Below are 12,794 nucleotides of genomic sequence, written 5' to 3'. Positions count from 1 at the left end.
GTGGTATATATATACTGCTGGCGGCGAGAGGGTTGGGGGAGAGAGAGCTTGCGTGAGACAAAATATCTTGTGTCTCTTTGTTTCCTCCTATCGGGGTCGTATCACGGAGAGGAAGCAGTCATCCATCATGAGCGAATCCAAGGTTTGGGTTGACGCACCATTCAAGCTCATTCCCAGCGCCAAGGCCGGTGCAGAGGTGCATCTATCCCCAAGCCTTACGACCCTTTCAAGGATCCAAAGTGCTGACTGCCCAACAGGTTGGGAAAGAGGTTGAGGGTGCGAAGAACTTGGCCTCCGAGATGACAATCGTCCACAATGCAATCCTCCGCGGTATCAATGCAGTCTACAACCAAGCCCGTAACGTGTCAGCCAAGGGAACCGCCAAGGACAAGCTTGACTTTGCCAACTTTGCGTACGGATGGGCGATGATGCTACAGGAGCACCATGACGTCGAGGAAGAGAAGGTATTCCCGCGCATCAACGAGGTGACGGGCGTGCCAGGGTTGATGGATGCCAACGTGGACGAACACAAGGCGTTCCACGACGGGTTTGAGGTATACATCGAGTATCTGGACAAGGTGCGGGCCAAAAAGGAAGAGTTCGACGGCGAGAGGCTCGTCTCGATCATCGACTCGTTCGCGCCGGTTTTACGAGATCACCTGGAGCATGAGATTGACTCGCTCTTGGCGTTGGACAAGTACAGCGACAAGTGCGACTGGGGGAAGTGGTTCAAGCAGATTGTGGATGAAATCGTCACCACCGCGATGAAGAGATCAGAATACCGTGTGAGTTGTTGTTGTTGTTGTTGTTGTTGTTGTTGTTGTTTACCCGGGACGTATCTAGTTGATGAGACGACGAGTCGCAACTGGACAAAGACGCAGCTAACAGGTGTGAAACTTGCAGACCGACATATTCCCGCTGGCTGTCATCTTGCACGACAAGACATTCGACGGAGGGGTGTGGCAGAAATTTCCGCCGATCCCGTGGCTGTTCGCGGTGTTGCTACGATGGATGTTCATGTATAAGCGCAAAGATTGGTGGAGATTCTCAGGGTGCGACTTCACCTCACATCCTCAAGAGCTTCCTTTTGCGTAAGGTGAGATGAGGTGAGTTAGCGGAGGACAGACATGGGGGGCATGGATTCGAGCCTCTCGGTAGGATTAGCGGGTTTTGCTCTAGCAAGAAAGGGAGCTGGCGATGTTGAGATACCAAGGTGGGATGGAGACTCTCGATGAGGGTACGATAATCACATGCCCCGTAACCGGCGTCGGCGAATAGGTGACGAATCACTGTTGAAAGACCAATTGTGCAAGGATGCTTTGCTCTAGAGAGAAGGTGCCCCTGTGCCTTTGAGCATTAGTCAAATCGATACTGGGTTAATTGGGTCTGTCGAATGGCGAAGGGGGCTGTGCCTGCAAGAGGTGATCGTCTCCGATGGACGAACCAGCCATGACGAGGCATGAGACAGCGAGTCTAGGCAGGCGGTAAGGGTCTGTCTGCTCTTTTTGGTCTTGCTGGCCTTGCTAGTCCTGGAAAACTTGGCAATCCCGTGTCATGCTACGTAGTAGACTGAGGCCCTGGACCAACAGGAGGGCCGTGGCTAGTGCTGGCTCGTGATGGTGGGCAAGGATGTGGATGACAAGTGGGCGCAGCAGAGCTTATTGACGATAAAGTCGTTCGCTTCCGACTTGGCAAAGCACCAACAAAGGTGTGGCGTCGGGTAATGTGAGCTTTTCGATTCTGATGGGTGTTTTTTTTTCTTCCTCTCACGCTCTAGGATGCGCCATGGGTGACGGTCGGCGCGCGTTGAGCGGAGTTTATAGCGGAGGTGGTGAAAGTAGTCATTGGAAGAGGATGGAGAGACGGCAGAAACCGCAGGAACTGCAGGGGTTACCTGAGTTACGGGGTTGATCTCTGATGACTAATGGGTTGTCGTTGACCTCTCAAGGACCTTCCCTCTTTGAAGTTCAGTTGACTGCTAGGGTGCACGGAGATCAGTACGCAGCATTTAAAACAGTTGCGCCATCACAGCGATTTACGCTCCGGTTCAACCAGGGATCGCCAATAGCCACTGCGAGAGTGGCGCCGCCAGTCGAGTAACTTAACTCGAAGGGCAACAATGGGAGATGACGAATTGACGGCCAAGGGAGCGGCGGGGTGGGCCTCAGTGTCAGTGGGTGGTACCTAGTGGGTGATGGGGGAGGCCTCGGCGCTACCACACCCCCACCACAGGCCGTTTGTCCACCAACAACAGCACAGCCGCCCTCGACAAAGTGGCTCGCACCTCGAGATATGGACTCTGATAGGCGACGGCTCTGCGCTCTGTGCTCTGTGGCACAACCGTACAGAGCCCCTCCCGCCTTGCAAACTGTACTATGTACGTGATGCGTGATGCGTGATGCGCACAGCCGGCAGTCTCCAGCACTGCGTCGTTGTCCGCAGGTCGAGGTTGATGTCTGATACACGCCGCGGGATGAAAGGGTGCGCGCCGCCTTGTGGCTTGGTCCGTCGCATCTCACTGGTTCCGGCAAGCTGTGCGCCGCCACATCCATGGGAAGCAACGGTACTGGGCGACATGGCGTGAAGCATCGCGTGCCTCCCATATCAGAACGATTTTGTTGCACAAATGGATGAGCAGAGACGGTTGTGTTGATTAATAAAAACCCATGATTAGTGATGGACCAGAGCCTCGCCCACCGGGTTCTCTCGCTGACCATAGCCTCGGCCACGTCGTCGTCGCCTCTCGGAGTCCACGCGGCAAGAGGCCCCATTCCGGAGTGTAGGGACCCTCGTGGCTCGTCCACCCCCACTATTGCCTACCTGCCTAGGGACCTACCTGCCTACCTCACCGGTCCAACGTACATATTGGGGCGTTGATCTGGCACTACCGCGCTGAAACCCCGCCGCAACGTCTCTGAGGCTCGCTGGATGGTAGTGCGCTTGTCCGCGTAAAACCAAGTCCTGGCCACCTACTTCAGTGGCCCGTCCTCCCAGGCGTCCCCAGTGACCACCCGCTGCCTGCCTATTCGAGCTGTGCAGCGCCCCAGACCTCAGCGCCCCCAGATCTCGCATCTTTCGCATCCATCCTTCTTCTCCCTCCAACACCATCTCTCCCTCCAGCAGCTCCAACTTGCGATCCAACTCGACCCGGACATCCCGGGCCCTTCTCCCTGTTTCTCGCCCGGTCTCGGCTCTCCGCTCGACTTCTCATGATCCCGACTGCGGCCTGCGTTTTCGTCGTGTCCGCCCCCCTCGTCCCACCATCTTGAGCGGCGCCTCCCCCTCATTCCTCGCCTTCTTCCGCACAACAGCCTTACTTTACCCCCGCGACGCCATCCTCTCGCCTCGCCCAGCCCAACAACCGCCTGACGACGAGCCATCTCCTCAACCGCGATTCCCCTCCGCGTCCAACTTCGACCCTTCTCTCTTTGATCGCGCGATAGGACGTCTTCGGGCCCGCCTACTGCCCTAGACGGTTGCGCAATTCGCGCTCTGTGTCCAATCTCCGCCGACCTATTAACAGCTCCGATCCGCCATGGGTAAATCGTGAGTCCATCACCTGTCCACTATTATTCTCCCCCGCCCATTTCCCGCCTTAGTTGCCGTCGTCCCCGCGCGGTTGCGTGACGTACATGATTTACCCTGTCCTGAGCCTCATCATGCTCCGGCGCAGGCACACGCGCGCAACGTCAACTCGGATCCGCTCTGGGGAAGCGACGTCATTGTGCCTTGTCCGGTCTCCCGACCAAGTCTTTGCTGACTCTCTTGGCGCCTCTACAGTCAATCCAAGCTCTCGCAAGATCAGCTTGCTGAGCTCCAGAAGTCGACCCATTTCGATAAGAAGGAGTTGCAGCAATGGTACAAGGGTAAGATGACCTCGTACTCCCCGCCCGTCTCGCGCGCGTGCCCCTCACTTCACCGAGATTGAGACGGGCCCCTCGTCGCGTCCCTCTACTAACACTTAAGTGTTCTCAGGCTTCCTCAAGGACTGCCCCTCTGGTATGCTCACCAAGGAGGAGTTTCAGAAGATTTACCGGCAATTCTTCCCCTTTGGAGATCCAAGTTCATTTGCAGATTATGTCTTCAATGTGTTCGATAGCGACAAGTCCGGCTCCATTGACTTCAAGGAGTTCATCTGCGCACTGAGCGTTACTAGCAGGGGCAAGATGGAGGACAAACTAGACTGGGCCTTCCAGCTGTATGACATTGATGGCGACGGCAAGATTAGCTACGAGGAGATGCTCAAGATTGTCGAGGCGATCTACAAGATGGTGAGTCTCCCCGCCCCAGCCTCAACTTCAGCCACAACCACATCCCTATCCTTATCCTTGTCCTTGTCCCCGAAGCCGCCCCATCCGAGGTGTTGTTCTGTTGCCGGCGCAGTAGCTGACAAATGGCCTCTTTAGGTTGGCTCTATGGTGAAACTCCCCGAAGATGAAGATACCCCCGAGAAGCGAGTAAAGAAGATCTTCAACATGATGGACAAGGATGAGAACGGCAGCTTGGACATGGAGGAGTTCAAGGAGGGCAGCAAGCGGGATGAGACGATTGTCTCGGCGCTATCTCTCTACGACGGCCTGGTGTAGACCACGTAAGACTCGGGAACAGCATGAAAAAAGACGACACTGTGCGGGACGTCGTTTGTTGGGGCCGGAGTGTGAGGAGCTGTGTTTTGCGTTTCCCTATTGTTTCCCCCGCGGGCGCGTCCTTTGTTTCCGAGGCTCGCGAAGACGGAATATGACTTAAAGAATAACCTTTTATGTATTTGATGAAGCTCCTTGGTCATTTTGTAGTGAAAGCGGTAACTATCTGGCGGATCCTCAGATTTGGGGGGGTTCGGCATTTCTGTGCCGCATCGATCTTGGCATGATGCAGGTCTCAGACTGATTGGACATGGAAATTTGGGATAGGACGTTGCCTCGCATTTCACCATGTTAATTGTTGTAACTGAATTGGAAGACGTAGCATATCGCAAGATGGAAACTCACCGCCTCAGTTCGTCGATTCCGAGTGTCCCGAAGACGACTGGCATTGTTTCTAAGTTAGAGCTTTGGTCATTTATGGACTAACAACTTTTGGGACTCCATAAGTTACCACCTAAGTTACAGGTAAAGTACCTAAGGACTCGAGACTAAAAGAGTGGGTCCCTGCGCATCTCTCAACCTCACTTGTTACACAGTACCGACTTATTAACTCACAACTCTCTGCTCCCTTACACACAACCATTGCCCTTTCGGTGCCCAAATCCTGTCACCCACGGGGTAATCCAGGAAACTCCCCGGTGGCGCCATGGGCCCACTCGACGAGCTGATAGCCCATCTCGAGCCCGAGATTGAGGATCCTGGAGAAGGTATTGTCCCCTCTGCCGGAATACAGAGGCGTTGGTTAGTGCATGGCGCCACGTCCTCACCACCAACCCTCGAGATGTGATGTCTCTGATATCGCACTACCGAAAGGAAAACCAGTGGCTAAAATGAGCATGGCATAGAAACATTCTTCCTCTACTCCCAGCCGCTGCCCTCCCTGGATCTCGGCTTCATCGACGCCCGCGCCTCCGTCATCGACGTCTCCGTGGCCGGCCACGACTTCACCATCCACCAGTCCCCCTCGGTCCTCTCGTCCAACCGCGCAGGCGGTACAACAGGAGCAGGTCAGGCGCTTTATCTCGTATTATTCACTTAAATCACTTCTTTCTCTCCATTCCTCATTTCTTTCGCCGGCCTAATTCCCGCCGTGTCATCGTCATGCCCGGTCCGCTCATGCGCCTCCAGTCCTGTGGAAAATCACTCCCACCTTCGCATCTTGGCTCGCCTCGCCTTCCAACCCGCTCTTCACATCCGGTGCCCTTGGGAACCCTTCTTCCGCCTCCGTTCTCGAGCTTGGCTGCGGCATCTCACCGCTCTCCGCCCTCGGCCTAGCCCCGCGCGTGGCCCGCTACGTCCTCTCGGACCAGCCGTACGTCCAGCGGCTCCTCCAACGAAACCTCGACGAGAACTTGCCCTCGACGGCTTCGCCCTCCGGCCACGGCTCTAGCTCTCGCGCTCGTGGTAAGAAGCGCGGTGCTTCAGCGGCTCATGGGTCTCAAGCCAATGTTCACTTCGTTGCCCTCGACTGGGAAACTGATGAGGTGACCCCCTCTCTGACCGCCTCTGACCAAGTCCGCAGCTTCGACGCCGTGGTTGCATGTGACTGCGTGTACAACTACGCCTTGGTCACGCCCTTTGTCCAGACATGCGTTGACGCATGCCGTCTTCGTATTAAAGACCCCAGCGAGGACCGTCCATGCGTATGCGTCATCGGCCAGCAACTCCGTAACGACGAAGTCTTTGAGTTGTGGCTCGAGACGTTCCAGGCTTCGTTTCGCGTTTGGCGGGTTCCCGATACCGCCCTGCCCGAGGATCTCCGGTCAACGGCCGGTTTCGTCGTACATGTGGGCGTCCTACGGGATGCAACACAATCGGCATGAGCCCGTCTCTCCCCTTATTACTCACATTCACCATCGACGACAAGAGACATGACTAGCTTAACGACATATTTATATATGTGTAGTGCGAATAATTCGTTAGATTCATCGCCTTGATCAACTCTGCGTTGACTCATGGCCTCGATTAGAAATCCCATGTAATCCAATCCTCTGTTGCCAATCGTTTCTTTTATAACCAGGGCTGACAGAGCGGAGCTCTTGGTCGCCGCTGTTCCAACTAAAATTCAGAAATGCTGATGATATGCCAGTTATCCAGAGCGACATCCCATTCGCTGTAAAGACATTGAACCAACTCCGTTTCCTTCCTCTCCTTGGCTTTACCAGTCCAGAGGCTCGGTCTTCTCCGCGCCGCGATTCGTCTTGGGAACGGGAACAGCCTTGACAGCAAGCTTGCCGCCCTGGCCGGGGCGCTTCAGGTAGCCGGTGCCGTCCAGCCAGGGGGTCTCGGCAGTCATACGCTTCTCGAACTCGGTAATCTTGTCCTCCTGCTGCATGGTCAGGCCGATGTCGTCCAGACCGTTAATCAGGCAGTGTTTTCGGAACTCCTCCACCTCGAAGGCGCAAATGGTCTCGCCAGCGGCGTTCTTGATGAGCTGGTTGGGGAGGTCGATCTCGACGTCCCGGAAAGCACGAGCCTCGGCAGCGATGGCGTCAATGTCGGCCTTGCTGTCGATCTTGATGGGCAACATGCCGTTCTTGAAAGTGTTGTTGAAAAAGATATCGGCAAACGAGGGAGCAATGATGACCTTGATACCGAAGTCAAGGAGAGCCCAAGGGGCGTGCTCTCGGGAGCTACCGCAACCAAAGTTAGGACCAGTGCAAATAAGGATCTTGGTCTTGCGATAAGGCTCCTTGTTCAAGACGAAATCCTTGTTCTCCGAGCCGTCGGCATTGTAACGGAGGGCGTGGAAAGCAGCAACGCCGAGACCAGTTCGTTTGATGGTCTTGAGGAACTGTTTGGGGATGATGGCGTCGGTGTCGACGTTGGACATGTCCAGGGGAGCAGCAGTGCCCTTCCAGATGGTGAACTTGGGCAGACCAGCCGAATCGCTAACGGCCAGAGTGTTGGTGTGGGGGAGGAGGTCCTGGGGTTGGTCGCCAATGATCTCCCGCTCCTCTGAATCGTCCTTGGTTCGCTCATCGACGTGAGGCTCCTCGGTGGGCATCTCGCGGGCCTTGAAGGTGGAGTCGTGGGTGTAGTGAGACAGCTTACGCACATCGGATAGCTTGCCAATAATGCCCGCGGCAGCAGCCATAACGGGAGACATCAAGTGAGTTCGAGAGCCGGCACCCTGGCGACCCTCGAAGTTTCGGTTGGAAGTGCTGGCGCATCGCTCCTTGGCAGCCAGAATATCGGGGTTCATGCCCAGACACATGCTGCATCCAGCCTCTCGCCACTCGAAACCAGCATCGAGGAAAATTTGATCGAGACCCTCGTCCTCGGCCTGCTTCTTGACCAGCCCGGAACCAGGGACCACCAGAGCACGTTTAATGTTGGCGGCGATCTTTCGTCCCTTGACGACGTTGGCGGCAGCGCGCAAGTCCTCAATTCGGGAGTTGGTGCAGGAGCCAATGAAGACCTTGTCAACTTCGATATCCTCCATAGGGGTACCAGCAGTGAGGCCCATGTACTCAAGCATTCGGCGGCCACTGGCCTTCTTGGCCTCGGTGGAGAAGGTCTCCGGGTCGGGGACAGTGCCGGTGATGGGGATGACATCCTCGGGGCTGGTTCCCCAGGTGACAGTGGGGATGATGTCCTTGGCGTCAATGAAGACATCGATATCGTACTTGGCACCAGGGTCGGACTGAAGAGACTTCCAGTAGGCGGTGGCCTTATCCCAGGCAGCGGAGCCGTACTTGGGGGCCAGAGGTCGACCCTTGAGGTACTCGAAGGTGATCTCATCAGGGGCGACCATACCAGAACGCGCACCACCCTCAATTGACATGTTGCAGATGGACATACGGGCCTCCATGCTGAGGCTTCGGATGACAGAGCCACAGAACTCAATGACAGCTCCAGTACCACCGGCGGTACCGATGAGGCCAATGGCATGGAGGACAACGTCCTTAGAGCCGACACCGGGGGACAACTCGCCGTCGATCTGTATCCTCATGTTCTTGCTACGCTTGGTGATCAGGCACTGGGTGGCCAAGACGTGCTCGACCTCACTAGTACCGATACCGAAAGCGAGGGCGCCGAAGGCACCGTGTGTAGAGGTGTGGCTGTCACCGCAGACCACGGTCGTAGCAGGCAGAGTGAATCCCTGCTCGGGGCCAATGACATGGACAATGCCTTGTCGCTTGTCACCAAGACCAAAGTATGTGAGACCAAAGTCCTTGACGTTCTCCTCGAGGGTAACACATTGCGTTCGGGAGTCGTCCTCCTCAATGAAGGAGCCGATGTCCTTCAAGCCCTTGCGGGAAGTGGTGGGGACATTCTGGAGAGGTCGTGTGTTAGTGGATCCTGGGCCAACAAGTGTAGATAAAAAAACAAAATCCAAAGTGACACATACGTGATCAGTTGTGGCCAGAGTGCAGTCTGGTCGTCGGACCTTTCGGCCAGCATTCTTGAGGCCCTCGAAAGCTTGCTGTTGGGGATTGGGTCAGCGCTTGCCACATACTTCCTTTAGTGAGGGGGAACGACGTACAGGTGATGTCACCTCGTGGACCAGGTGTCGGTCTGTCGATAGTCTAGTTAGCTTCACCTCTTGGCGGCACGGGCGGATCTAGAGATTGTTACGCACCAATGTACAGGAGGATTGTGCCATCGAGCTTCTCGTCGACAATGTGCGCCGACAGAACCTTGTCGTAAAGGGTCTGCGGGTTACCTACGGGAGCAGGCATGGTGACACTCAAGCGAGCCGTGGACGGCAAACTCTGTGTAAAAGGGAGGATTGGGCGGTCCAAGGACGGACGGGAGGACAGTCAAAGTATGACGAGCTGGCGGGGTGGCGATTGGAGAACGGCAGTAGAAGCGGCGGGGTTGCTGCTGTTGTTGAAGGGAGGAAAAGTAGAGGGGAGGATAGCAGGGAGGAATGGGGGAATTGAATCGCGTTTCGGCCCTGGCCCTGTGAAAGACGATCCACCCAAGGGAAAATTGGATTAGACGAGGATTGGAAAAGAAACGAGATGAGAGGCAAAGGCTACAAAAAGTTCCAGTTCCGGCCCCTGGATTTATCAACAAAATTTCGGTGCCCCCCAAAGTCAAGCTTCATGGCTGTGTGGTCCGATGATCGGAGATGCCGTCAGCATTCCGAGCGCCGCCAGAGGCCAGCGCGGGGTAGACCCACTGGATGCTCCTGCACTGATTGTTAAATGCAGGGTCACCATTGGCTCCTGGTCGATCCTGCCTGGCCGATCGCCTCCCAGCAGGCCGAGGAGCCCCAAGCAGTCCCCAGCCGCCCTCCGATGCCATCAGAAAGACAGCCGCCCTCAGCCAACTTGCGGTGGGTTCGAGGTACTCGGTACGTACCCGTCCTTCGTTCTTGCCGTCACTCCATCAGCCCGTCATGCGGATAATGAATACGGCAGGTACTTGTCAAGGTACGTACCACCCGGACGTCGTCCGGCCCGTTGGAGGGGTGCATAGGGTAATTGCTGGCCCAATGACCAAGGCTGCTCGGAAACTCTTGTCGCAGCTGCGCCCGCCATCGCCCCGACACCAACATCAAAATGCCATCACGGGCCGGCTATCTGCTCCCTGCATAATGCCTCACGTTCTCGAACGCCCTCACTTATCAGTTCGGCTGCCATCACTCGAGTTGTGCCGTGCGCTGTGTGCTACACTCTGTCGTCCGTGATCCATGCTGCCATTGCTGCCCTAACAGTGAAAACTTCGCATTCATACCCCCAAGTTCACAACGGATAACTGCGCTATAGCTCACTCACACTTCAGGTTCCCACTAGCTAGCCGGCGAAACCGTCCCGCCTAGACCACCCCCAGACCAACAAAACGAGTCCACCAACCAACCATTGACCGCCTAGGCGTCGCTTTGTCCCGGGCCAAGACACAGTAGTCCTGCTTCGGACCCTTCAAAATCTTCCATACGTAATGTGCCACTCGACCCATCGACCCGCCACCGCTTCTAGCCCCCCGGGACCGGGGACCGGGGCTCTCCGTCGCTCCCTTTCTTCCTCCGTCCGGCCGCCGATCCAATCTTCCGGCCCTCACCCCCCGAATGCCACCACCAGCTCTTCCCCTGCAATCACTAGACCCTGTCTAACGCATGCTCCCGCCGTTGCTGCTAGCCTTATTGCCCACAAAACCCCAGACACAATCAGAACCGTTACCGGGACTGCCAACGCCACGCAGACACAATCCCAATAAGTCGTCTCTTGTCGGGCATTCCTCTCCCACCACTCTGATCTATAATCAAAGACTGGGCTGACCATCTGCCAACAAACTGTAATGAACAACACAACGTAGCTCTTTGTAGTACCCAGGACCTCTTTTGTGGCGTCCCACAAACCTCCACTTTCGAACGCCCCCCCTCCGTCATGGCACTCGTTGCTGGAAGGATCTGCGATGTCGGCGTCGACGTCGGCGTGTGGGTGATCTGGATAGCTGCCCGGAATGTAAACCGGAGGGTCCGTTGCCTCGGTCCTCATCTCTGACATGGGATTCTGAATCTCGTTCGTCTCCTTGGGCATGGTGCTGGGAATGTTGTGGCGACGGTGGGTCAGTCCAATCTTTTCCGTCTCGCAAATTTCTTCTTGGTGAGTTGTATACATGGACATGGGTGACATGCTGCACTGAAGATGGGACTCGGCTGTCTCCAACTTCCGATCTCCCAAGCCTTTCGAAGCGAGCATCGCGCTTCGTTGTATGGTGAGCCCCAGATGTCTCACCGATGTAACATCTGTCGCTGGTGTCTCGACCGGGGGCTCTGAGTTCAGTGACGTATTCGGAGTAGGATTCGTCTGGGAGCTCCCTGAGCTGTCCGTCATTGAGCTCAAGTCTGGCAGGTTGTAGATCACTCGGCTTAAGTTGCGCCTGCGTCGGTAGCCTGTTGGGCTGTTCTGGCTGGATGTTGACATTGGCAGGTCGTAGCCAGTAGTGGTGGTGATGGGTGTGGAAGCAGATGCCTCCTTGACCTCGTTGCACTTGCTCGTGATGTCCCGGATAGTGCCCTGAGCCCAAGTCTGGGCGCCTTCGCTGCGGCTCCTGTTCTTCACTGTCGTCAAAGTTGGCTGATCCACCGACGCCAACGTCTTCCTCACCCTCTCCAAGTCGGCGTGTATTTCTTCTTCTGTCAAGGGAATGTGGTCGAGGTTCAACTTCAGTTCCCCGTCCAGGTGTGACAATCCGGAGGGGTGGATGCTGTCTCTATCGCTCATCCGTCCGTTCCCGTTGGAGGGTGGACTTTCTGGAGTTATGCAACTGGTGCCGGTCCCCTGGAGCTCCTGAACCAATAGTCTTTTCCGAAATGCCGTGAAGGGGGGGCTCTAACCACCTGACATTTGGTTTCTCTGGAAGACTGGAGACCTCGCCGCCGTTTCTGATGGGCTTGTTGTGTGTAGGAAATGCCGGGCGCTGTACCCAGGGAGTGCCTGGACTGCATCGAATCTCGGACGGACAGTCGTCGATTTGTCCGTGAAGACTTTGTGCTGACTGGTGTTCTCCAGGGGAAAGAACTCTGCTTTTCCCTTTGACGATTCCAGGTTGAAGTTGTGATTCAGCGACGACGGCTTTATTAGGGCCGAGAGGCTGGGAAGTGATGTGCTGGTCGTTGTCGACCGACCTATTGGGTCCTCTCCGATTTCGCCCGGATCGAGTTTGCTCCGGGCTTGTCTGCCTAAAAAATAGCTATTCCTTTTGACTTGGTTGCTGTCATGAGTGAAGGTGTCGTTGTCGGGAATTATCATGTTGACAGCTGGCAATCCGGTTGATTCTACCTGGTGTGCTAAGCGCGATGCCTTGTGAATGTCTTCATTGTCAGTCGGGTGGTTTCTAGGCAGCTCAGGTGGCGAAATTGAAAGACTCTGTCGCCTGTTGCTATCCGGTTGCTCGAGATTGTCGAAGCTTATGCCATTCTCGAAAAGCTCCAGTGCAGCAGAGGACATGTTTGCTCGGCTTTCCACGTGTGGGGTTTGTACCACCGTTCCGGACGAGCCTGACGCGTCCTTGTAGGCCTCTCCGTGAAATGCCACAGGCTCCAAGGAAATACCCATGTTTGGCTCTTCTTTGGGAAGACTCGGGTCTGCCAACTCTCCTTGCCGGGTGTTGGCATTGTTTGGAGGTGGTTGTCGCACTGTGTTGTTAGGCATGTTAGCATGGATATGTAGGAGGATCAAAGGCAGAAAACTGACT

General features: G+C 55.8%; 5 protein-coding genes across 5 annotated transcripts; 3 read left to right on the top strand and 2 right to left on the bottom strand.

The window, feature by feature from the left end:
• Nucleotides 1-127: 127 nt before the first annotated feature.
• Nucleotides 128-1,095, top strand: BGZ61DRAFT_489550 (uncharacterized protein; the record flags this gene model as incomplete). Its single annotated transcript, XM_046250227.1, has 3 exons — nt 128-196; nt 258-785; nt 904-1,095. The coding sequence occupies 3 exons, from the start codon at nt 128-130 to the stop codon at nt 1,093-1,095; spliced, it is 789 nt and encodes a 262-aa protein (XP_046110416.1).
• A 2,440-nt stretch (nt 1,096-3,535) lies between these two features.
• BGZ61DRAFT_472036 (uncharacterized protein) lies at nt 3,536-4,586 on the top strand (the record flags this gene model as incomplete). The annotated part of the gene is made up of 4 exons (XM_046248284.1): nt 3,536-3,546; nt 3,781-3,866; nt 3,976-4,271; nt 4,407-4,586. The coding sequence occupies 4 exons, from the start codon at nt 3,536-3,538 to the stop codon at nt 4,584-4,586; spliced, it is 573 nt and encodes a 190-aa protein (XP_046110415.1).
• Nucleotides 4,587-5,289: 703 nt separating this feature from the next.
• On the top strand, nt 5,290-6,466 carry BGZ61DRAFT_341534 (uncharacterized protein; the record flags this gene model as incomplete). The annotated part of the gene is made up of 3 exons (XM_046239413.1): nt 5,290-5,350; nt 5,489-5,650; nt 5,772-6,466. 3 exons carry the CDS (start codon nt 5,290-5,292, stop codon nt 6,464-6,466), a joined length of 918 nt encoding a protein of 305 aa, XP_046110414.1.
• Nucleotides 6,467-6,801: 335 nt separating this feature from the next.
• On the bottom strand, nt 6,802-9,328 carry BGZ61DRAFT_340045 (aconitase family-domain-containing protein; the record flags this gene model as incomplete). Its single annotated transcript, XM_046239274.1, has 4 exons — nt 6,802-8,922; nt 8,998-9,072; nt 9,133-9,164; nt 9,229-9,328. 4 exons carry the CDS (start codon nt 9,326-9,328, stop codon nt 6,802-6,804), a joined length of 2,328 nt encoding a protein of 775 aa, XP_046110413.1.
• Nucleotides 9,329-10,507: 1,179 nt separating this feature from the next.
• BGZ61DRAFT_82267 (uncharacterized protein) lies at nt 10,508-12,164 on the bottom strand. Its single transcript, XM_046257126.1, has one exon. It carries the CDS (start codon nt 11,819-11,821, stop codon nt 10,652-10,654), a length of 1,170 nt encoding a protein of 389 aa, XP_046110412.1. The 5' UTR covers nt 11,822-12,164; the 3' UTR covers nt 10,508-10,651.
• Between the last annotated feature and the right edge of the window lie 630 nt (nt 12,165-12,794).

This window comes from Ilyonectria robusta (genome assembly GCF_021365365.1).
Source record: "Ilyonectria robusta strain PMI_751 chromosome Unknown BGZ61scaffold_2, whole genome shotgun sequence".
In the NCBI taxonomy this organism is placed as follows: domain Eukaryota; kingdom Fungi; phylum Ascomycota; class Sordariomycetes; order Hypocreales; family Nectriaceae; genus Ilyonectria; species Ilyonectria robusta.
This window is presented reverse-complemented; position numbering and strand designations above follow the sequence as displayed.